Below are 10,237 nucleotides of genomic sequence, written 5' to 3' on the forward strand. Positions count from 1 at the left end.
AATAACTTTATTTTTAGTGATTTTAATGAAGGCATTTATTTCCACAGAGGAGAAAGCTAATATTTATTTATAAGTTGCAACGCTTAATTCTTAATGTATCAAGAAAATAAAGGTCTTCATGAAATACATACAGCCAGAAAATTTCTTTCCTTCACTTTTTTTTTGCTGTGAAATGAGATAAATGGATATGAAAGTACTTTTATGCATTTGAAGTGCTTTATAGATCTATTACTATTACCATCAGAAGACTGTCATGTTCTACCTCTAGTAATTGTTGATTTGTCATAGGGGTCAGATATTTACACAAATAGGAAATTTCCAAAAAAGGTTTTAAAGATACTCCCATTCTCATCGCATTTAAGTGTGAGCTGTCTCTTAGCTGACAAATGCAATTGCCTTGTGTGTCATATTTTCATATCATCCTTGGACACTGCACTCCTAAAAGGACAATGCAGCTTAAATCCACATTGGACACAATCATTTTCTTACTTTAAACATGGGAGAAGTGTTAGGAAATATCAAATGCTCTAGAGCTTTTAAAAGACCCCAGAAAGAGATTAAAAGACATGAGCAAAACCCAGCTTTTATAGCTACTATATGAATTCAGCTGCTCTAAATTCTTAGAAATCCTAAAGCTGCTTAGACAAGGTGTTGCTTAAGTGAAGGTGGATAGTGGATGATCCCTCACTTGATTCATCAGCTATTACTGAGAGAATACGTGAGATGGAAAATGGGCACAGTTTAATTCAGCTTTTTCTATGCAGCATAATGGACCTAGAATTTGGCATCACTGTTTAACATGGGAAATACATGAAATTAGAGACAAGGAAGCCTTGACTTTTGCTCTAAACTTCACCACTAATTTAAGAATGTGGTCTTGGGCAAGTCAACCTCTACAAATGTCAAATTTCTTATCAGCAGAATACGACTCAATAAAATAATCAATTTGAAAATACTTTGAAAAAATAAAAGTATCAAAGAAATAATTCTTCCAAACTGTTGTGAACATCATTAAAATTTACCACTCGGAAGACCCCATGCAAATAAGACTTAATTGTGATTCACAGACGTATTTACAGAAGGGGTATCGCATAATGGAGGACCACAGGTCTAGTAAAGACAAAAAATGGTCACCATCCTATGCCTGAGGAAATCTGGATTTTCATAGGAAACAGAGTTCCTAGTAAAAAATCTCTCTAGATGGTAGGTAGCTTATTGAACAATATATTCTAACTTTAAAGGGAGAGAACTACATCTTGAAAAGTCAAGAGACCTTTAGAGAAACCAACAAGACATACATTAATATAAGCATTAAACTCCAGACCAAATTAAAGTTTTACAAAGCTGTGGAAAAGGCTCAGAAAGAAGAAATTCTTGCATGAGACAGAGTTCTTGAAAATCATGGCTGGACAATTATGCAACTGACTGACCAACCTCTTTGGGAGACAGCTTTAGGGACTTGGGTTACTCCTGACTCTGAGAAAGACTCACAAACAATGCTAAGCAACTAAAATAGCTGCTTATTGATAGTAAAATTTATTTTCACAGGGGAAATAGGGAGTGTGACACGTGGCAGTTAGCAGTCTACTACTGATTCTATTATTGCTATAGCCAGAGAAACCAGCTGATGTGTCAGACATGTTAAAAAGTGAAAGTTTGCCACAGTGTATGTTTGCTGTAGCTTTCTCCCCAAGCTTCTATAATGATGCTTGTTACACAATAATAAGCACAAGGCAGGGGCTTAGGAATTCAATTTTCTATAGGGTCCTGTCAATTCAGCCATACACTGACCTATTCTCTAATGGAAATAGCCGGAGAAATACAAATATCAAGACTCTGAGAACATCAAAGGCCTTGCTGGAAAAGCCCCCACACAGAAAAAAGTGTGGGTGTGAATCCTTCCACTCTGGAAGGGTAAAAGCCTGAGCTGATGATGCTGGAAGAGACACTCAAAGTCTTTAAAGAAGTGAAACAAGTATAACAGAGTTGACACACAGATTACCAAATAGCCTTTCCCTTAGAACTAATGCTAAATTTGTGGTTTTGATTTGAAAGGTACAGAGAGACATTATGCAGTTTTTAGTTAAAAAAAAAAATAAGGAAAAGAGCATGATCATTTGTCTCTAATATTTTCTAAAAGAAAAAGTTATTTGCCTCTAATCTGGCTTTTTCTTTTTTTCCTCCTTAGGAACTGTAATGCTTGTTTTTAAATTTTAGGAAGATGTTTCATATTCTTCAGAATATTGTCTACTGCATAGCTAAAAAGTACTGAACCATTTTTCTGTTCTTTTTCAGTACAATTGTGTTCCTTAGAAAGTATAACCTGGACTTCCCTGGTTATCCAGTGGTTAAGACTCTGCACTTCCACTAAGGGAGGCACTGGTTTATTCCATAATCAGGGAACTAAGATGCCACATGTCCTGTGGTGTGACCAAAAAAAAAAAAAAAAAGTAAAAATTATGCTCACAGAATGTATAAACTTTCCTGCCTAGTCACCCTCAACTTAACCTTAAATTTACATATCTACATTTTAACCATGTTGTCAAAATTCAGTTTAAAGTCATGTTTCTTCTTCAAAATTGTTTATATCCACCTTTCTCAAGGCAGTAATCATCTTTTACCTGGCCTTATCCTTGTCTACCTATGACTTTTCTATTACACATGTTTCTTCGAGAAAGAATATAAATGATAAGTGTGTGGACTTTGGAGTAGGAATATTCTGATTTCAAATCCTTGTTCTGTCTCAAACTGGAAATAAGGGCTAAATAACTTAGAACAAATTATTTAACTTCTCTGATGTTCAATTTTCTAATCCACAAAATGGTACCATCACTTCTAAGGCTTAAACGAAATCATGTGTCTGTGAATACTTTTTTCTTTCTATATACCTGACAGTATCATAGGAGTTAGGGAAATATCTGTTTACAGAATATACAAAAATAAATAAGGTAATAAAAATGGGGGAGTTGTAAGACATGGTTTGGAGAAGTATTTCCTCAAATTTTCCCAGTTTAAATTAGAAGTATATATCTATACCATCATTCAGGCAGTTAGTGCATTGTACTGAGTGCAAATGAACATAATCCCTGGTATCCTACCCAATCTAATGACTAAAAGATACTGATCTGGTATTATTTTATAGCTATTATTGTTACACTCAGTGTCACAGGTGCTTCAGAGGTTAAATCTAAATTTATTAAAGAGTAAAAACATAAAAACTAGAAACTTATGGATTGGTTTATACATAGCACTCTTTGAATGCTTTTTTCAGCTCTTTGTGACCCCATGGAGTGTACCCCGCCAGGCTCCTCTGTCCATGGAATTTTTCAGGCAAGAATACTGGAGAGAGTTGACATTTCCTGCTCCTGGGAGTCTTCCTGGCCCATGGATTGAACCTGCATCTCCTGCACTGAAGATGGATTCTTAACCGCTGAGCCATCAGAGAAGCCCTTATACATGGCACATATAAAGTCTACTATGCAACTAGCATCAATACCCTTGAATGTAAACTCTTTTCTGAGTATTTGTTAGTCACAAGTTTTTTTGTAGTACTTTATTTTTTCATAAAGGTGCTCCAAGAATTGTAATGAATACTCCTCTTGGTAACTTTTATTGCTAGAGTTTTGGTGTCTGTATTGTAAGAGTTATGTTGGAGTAACTGAGCCCAAATACCCTTATCCTGAGAACTGCTCTCAATCCACAAGACACACACACATACACGCATACACATTCCATGGCTCATCATGGCCTTCTGGACTGCTTATTACCCTGCCTTTCTCACTCCAAGCCACAATAATTAGGCCAGTACTGGTACACCTCAAGCTAGCCATATTGTCTTTCTCCTAAAAGTATACAAACGGTATCCATAAATTCCAGTTAGTAAGCTTCCTATAATCAAGCCTGGGGATTCCTATTGTTATGCTCATTTTCTTCCTTATATTTAAAGAAATACAAGTAATCTGTTCAACAGATAGAAAGAAATGAAATGGGCATGAAGAGGGAGAAAGACTAATATACTCTCAGGGGCTCAGATGGCCCCTGAGAGACTGAGAGGAAGAAAAAGCATCCTTGATTCTGGCAACATTCCAACTCTCGTTATATTCCCTTAATGCTCATAAAAAATAATAAAGGAGCAAAAACAAATTTGTAAAAAAATGACTAATACCCTCCCCCCACACACACACCTAGCAGTAGTAGTACTCTTGTATGCAAATCGTTTTCTAAGTATTTGTTAAACACCACACTAATAAAAAAAAGTGCAACAGACATTAAGAGATGTAAACAGACACAAGAAACACATTAAAATTAAAACAGCATAAAACAGCGCCCCAAACTCAGTGAGTATTTTATGTATTCTAATTTTAATACCTCTCTAGCTGATTGTGTAAGAAGTAATCTATCACATTGTATGCATTAGCTCAGTCATCGTGGAGATAAAAAGGTAAAGCCATCCTGGAACAGGAAACCAATATTCTTCCTGTTTAATCAACAAATCTAAAAATTTATTCTTTTCAACTATTTACTCTTGTTCTTGTCCACCACAACACGGTGCTCCACATGTTCCGCACAGTTTTATGACAAAGAGAAATTTTTCATGAGCCATTTTTGTATCCCCACCCCCTTAAAGAAAGAGGGAGGAAAAACTGTTTCATACAGAAGGCGTTAGTTGTATGAATTAGAACTGCCACCTAAGTGTGGGCTAATGTAACCAAGAGGGATTTCACCTACATCCATTCAGTCAGTTTATGGGGGTTTAAAGAAATTCCAAAGAGTCATCAGAAGAGGAAAAATAAAGGTAATGCTTTTTGCCACACAGGTAGAATCTTTGAAAGTATGTGTAATATGTAAAACATTTTGACACCCCCATCATATTTTTCCAGAATTAAAAGTATAAATTGCTTCTCTTGTTCTAGAGCTTCCTATCTGCTTCTCTAATCACTACTCACAGTAACCTCAACTCCTGCCACAATGTACAAGATACAACTCTTGTCTTGCATTGCACTAACTCTTGCACTCGTTGCAAACGGTGCACCTACTTCAAGCTCTACGGGGAACACAATGAAAGAAGTGAAGTCATTGCTGCTGGATTTACAGTTGCTTTTGGAGAAAGTTAAAGTAAGTTTATTCTCTTTCTTACTCAAATTATTACATTTAATTTTTCTAACTGGAGTCTGCTTTTTAAATAACAATCTGTTATGCTTTCTCAGAATCCCGAGAACCTCAAGCTCTCCAGGATGCATACATTTAACTTTTACATGCCCAAGGTTAACGTAAGTACAACTTTCTATGTTCAATTTAATTTTAATAAAACTGAAAGTAATGTGAAAATGTACACACTAACTGGATTAATAGCACCTCATCTGAGGAGAAGAAATAGTAACTTCAGTATCTTTTTAAAAAAACATCAAGTTTGATAATGGACTTCTGAAAAATGGCTTTGCAGTTTTTAAAAAATATATACTTATGTATATTTTGGGGTAGAGGAAATGGGAAAAGAGGAATAATATTCTCACTATATTGCTGGGATAATATTTAAAAAGATTGTATTGACTTACTTTTTTATTTAAAAATAAAACTCTGGAGATACTTGAGCATATCACTTTACCATTCAAATTAGCAAAACTGATTTCAGAGAGCCCATCTGAAAAAATACTTTATTGTTTTAGGAAGGATTCTTAAGGATCTTCCTTCAAGAGGCAGTATAGCACTAATCCATAGCACAGATCCTAGGGCAGATTATTTAACCTGAAATCTCAGCTCTGCCATGTCCAAGCTTTTGTAACTTTGAGCAAGTTACCTATTCTCCTTGTGACACAGTCTCTTATGTAAATGATAATTGTATATACTTCATACACTTTTGTGAGAATTAATGAATAAATGTAAAGTACTCAGAATAGTGGCTGGCATATGGGAAATGCCATATAAGCACTAACAATTAGAAGTAATAACAAAGACTAAATTCTTCCTGGAGAGTATAGAGTAAAAAATGGGACTTACACATCTTTTTATGTCAATAAACCTAGAGACTTCTGATGCTATATGACTTATATTCCAAGACTAAAAGTTCCATTTGGTTGTCCGGGGATTCAGACAGTTAGATAAGCATCATCCAAGCTCCTAGAGATACATTAGGTGTGTCAAGTTTCCTAGTTGTTATGCCAGTCAAAAGGTAATGGGCAAGACTCTGATGCTAGAAAGCGCTTGTCCTTGGGTGAATAGCCTATAAGAAAACTGTGTTTTAAGGGTCATGGGTGAATTTCCATTGATCACCATCTTACACCTTGGAGGAGATTAGATATCAAACTACCCTTTGAGACTTCCCTGATGGTTCAAAACGTAAAGAATCTGCCTGCAATGCAGGAGATCTAGGCTCAATCCCTGGGTCAGGAAGATCCCTTGGATAAGGGCATGGCAACCCACTCCAGTTATTCTTGCCTGGAGAATCCCATGGACACTGGGGTCTGACGGGCTAAGGTCAGTGGGGTCACAAAGAGACATGACTGAGCGACTAACACTTTCACTTCCTTCACCCTTTTTTTCAAACTACCCTTTTAAAAGATGAAAAGGAAATAGAGATGCTCCTCTAACTTAATCAGAGTCACATAACTCTTACTTCCAGAAGCATAAAGACACTAGACTATTTTGAGGGAAAGAGCTCCAAGTTCATGTCAAAAACTTAAACTTTAAACTTGTTAATTTATAGTAGCAAGTTGAAAGGGCATTAGATGAAAATGTCATAAAATGTACGTGGTATATTCCTACCTCTCTCTCTAAAAGTGAGGTAACACCAGATTATGTGCAGGGTGGTAGAATTCTTTGAAATTTAACAGTTTCTAAATGACAACACAAAATCTATCTGAAACTAAAAGTAATGTGATAAACTCCATTCATTTGTCCATTTTACAACTATTCCATGTTTGCAAAAGAATTTAGAGAGGTATAAAAACATTTAATTCAAAGGTTGTTATGATAATGCTATAACGAAAAAGAACTGACATCTAACTCTGGCTCCACCTAGTCAGTAGTCTTTTGCCTGGATAATCCCACGGGCAGGGGAGCTTGGTGGGCTATGGTCCACAGGGTCGCAAAGAGTCAGACGTAACTGAGCACACACACACATACACATCGCCTGGTCATGTGGCCTTGGGGAAGACACTTAATTTCTGAGATTTAGTTTTCTTATTTGTAACATGGTGATAACACAGTGTATTATGTATGTCAAAAGGTGGCTGTGAGACTTAAATGGACTTATTTAGGACAGAACACTTTGAACTTATACCATAGAAATATGAAATATCATTATATATATGAGTATGTATATGTGTGTGCTTGTGTGTGTACATGTCTAAATCAGGGAGCCTATCCAAAAATCCTTTAAATACTGTAAACTTTTATTTGATTGAGACATTATGTTTAACAATGCATCTTACTATAATTATTACAGAAAAGTAAAAAAATTAAGATGCAGTTTTATGGGCCTTGCTATATCAAGCTATTACTAAGTAGTTACAATTAACTAATCTATAAAATGTTGCGATTGTGACAGATTGCATCCAAGAGCTCCCTCTGTCCCTTACATTCTATGATTCATAACTCCTACATTATTAAATATTAGAATCATAGAATGTGAGCCTATACTTCCAAATTAAGACTACTCTTAGCTCTAATAATTTCTACGCAGATTGGAAAATAATTCAACCTATATCAGTAATTTGCATTTGGGTGCAGAAATGTTGCCTTTTTTGCAAAACCAAATTAAGCTGAAATTAATGACTCATTATTTGTTAACTAACAGTTAATGCTAACTATGGGCAGCTAAACTCTAATTTTTCCAGTCTTATAATGTAAACTATATTGATCCATCTTTATAGTAATGCTGAGAAACAGAGGGAATTGGTACAAACTATATACTGTTTCTATTAATAAAATAGATTTTGATATTAATTTCTGGTTCTGACCTTTAGTCAGGGAAAATTGACCTGATAATTGCTTTTACTACTATTCAAGGCTACAGAATTGAAACATCTTAAGTGTTTACTAGAAGAACTCAAACTTCTAGAGGAAGTGCTAGATTTAGCTCCAAGCAAAAACCTGAACACCAGAGAGATCAAGGATTCAATGGACAATATCAAGAGAATAGTTTTGGAACTACAGGTAAAATATTACTATATTTGTTCTCCTGGAAATAAAATAAATGGAAGGGCATTTTAACATTGTGTAACATTTGGTATTTGTGAAGTACTCATGCATTTAAAGTCCATTATGAATATAAGTCATTTTTATGTTAGGTGACAAATTGTGGATCTGGGAAGTGTAAGCTAGAGGGTCTATCTACCATCCACTCAGGGACAAGCCCCTATCAATGCACTTTGTCACCCACCCCTCACATTTAAACACAAAACTGGGATTGGGAGAACACTGAATTGAACTTCAAAGAAAGGAGACCGGTGTCATTATATACAGTAAGTCCTCTACATTCGAACCTTTAAGTTGTGGACTTTCAAAGATGTGAATGTGCGTTCACATGTCCAATCATAAAAGTTAGTTCACGTGTCTGTCATACATTGTCATTTGCCTGCATCCTCTACAAGTGATTGTGCTTTGTGTACTTTACTGTATAGTACTGTATAGAGTACAGTAGTAGTGGGTATCTTTGTTTCAAGCCCAGGATGTCTAGAAGCAAGGGTAAAAGCAGCAGTATATAGCTGACTGTGTTAAGTTGGGTACCTAGGCTAACTGTAGGACTTACAAACAAAATTCAACTTACAAACCCGCTCTTGGAACAGAACTCATTTGGATGTAGGGGACCTACTATATTTTTAAATTTTTTCAGATCATCTTCCAAAATAGGTAATTCTGATTACCCAAAATTACTTTTTAAATGAGGTTTTCCTATCATTTGGTAGAAGAACTAAGAGATTTGTTTAAAAAAATGGCAACCAGTAAAATGTCCAATGGACCAAATAATTAACTTTTTATTTAGAGGTAATACTCACTTTCAGGACCTTAAGAATTTTAAACGCATAGGAAGCATGAAATATACAAGGAACTTGGGTGATGTGAGAGATTCATGGCTCTCTTTTCTCACCCATCTGTCAAAGTACAAAATTCATTAATTAATAGACATCCTAAATAAAAAGCACAAGTTAAATTACAGCTTGTATGTCACTATCTGGATATCATAACATATACTAATTTAGGCACATAATTTTGGTCATTTGAAAATGTGAATGTTAATATGTTTAATATACTTGAAAATAAAGGCCATAATTCTATAAGACTTGAACTGAAAATAATTGTATATAAGGTAAACTACTTTGAACTAAAACAAAATTAAAATGTTTTCTTTTATAGGGATCTGAAACAAGATTCACATGTGAATATGATGATGCGACAGTAAAGGCTGTAGAATTTCTGAACAAATGGATTACCTTTTGTCAAAGCATCTACTCAACAATGACTTGATAACTGTGTGCTTCTCATTTTAAACTATCAGGCTTTCTATTTATTTAAATATTTAAAATTTATATTTATTTTTTGATATACATTTTCCTACCTTTTGTAACTATTAGTCTTAAGATGATAAATATGGATCTTTTAAGATTCTTTTTGTAAGCCCTACGGGCTCTAAAAAATTCAGTTAAATTATTTATCCTAAAGTATTTATTTTTATATTGAATCTTTAAATATAATGTCTATGCAGGTCATTGACTAAAATTATTTAATAAAGTTGATGAATAAAAACAAACTCAGATATTTGTCATTCTGGGAATAGCACAGAATAAGGAAGGTCCTGTAATATGACCACAGGTATATACTGTAAAAATTTCCCCAAGCAATTCTGGAAGAGATATTCATGTGGGAGCCCATTCCCTAAAGAATGGGAATTATTGAGATATTCTGGGAAGTTATTACATGACCCTGAGGGATCCTGTAATTCTGAAACTCCAATGTGAGTCATCAGTCAGAATGGGGACTTAGCCTGATGAAATATTAGCTTGAGTCCTTCTCCAGAGGGCTCAAAGGGATCACAAAGCCTCCTAGCACATCTCCACAGCACTATTCCAGAGAGCACAGTTGACTGGCAGTCTCTAGCTACTGCTATTTGCATTTAAATTGCATGGGCAACAGAATATCTTAACTGTCTCATCCTAGGGATCTATCAATTTTACTGCTCTCTGTCCTCATTAGTCTGAAGAGTACTTGATCATCGTACTATTTCAAAGAATACCATGCT

General features: G+C 35.0%; 1 protein-coding gene across 1 annotated transcript; it reads left to right on the forward strand.

The window, feature by feature from the left end:
• Positions 1-4,968: 4,968 nt before the first annotated feature.
• IL2 (interleukin 2) lies at positions 4,969-9,465 on the forward strand. Its single transcript, XM_068990025.1, has 4 exons — positions 4,969-5,115; positions 5,208-5,270; positions 8,008-8,154; positions 9,355-9,465. Exons 1-4 carry the CDS (start codon positions 4,969-4,971, stop codon positions 9,463-9,465), a joined length of 468 nt encoding a protein of 155 aa, XP_068846126.1.
• Positions 9,466-10,237: the final 772 nt, after the last annotated feature.

The sequence above is a fragment of the Capricornis sumatraensis genome, chromosome 17, assembly GCF_032405125.1.
Source record: "Capricornis sumatraensis isolate serow.1 chromosome 17, serow.2, whole genome shotgun sequence".
NCBI lineage: Eukaryota > Metazoa > Chordata > Mammalia > Artiodactyla > Bovidae > Capricornis > Capricornis sumatraensis.

What these genes read in the sequence shown, in the direction of transcription:
- IL2 (XM_068990025.1), top strand. Translation starts at nt 4,969, where the DNA reads ATGTACAAGATACAACTCTTGTCTTGCATTGCACTAACTCTTGCACTC. An exon ending in TGCTTTTGGAGAAAGTTAAA is followed by an intron (nt 5,116 to 5,207) that starts GTAAGTTTATTC and finishes ATGCTTTCTCAG; the next exon opens with AATCCCGAGAACCTCAAGCT. An exon ending in GAATAGTTTTGGAACTACAG is followed by an intron (nt 8,155 to 9,354) that starts GTAAAATATTAC and finishes TTTCTTTTATAG; the next exon opens with GGATCTGAAACAAGATTCAC.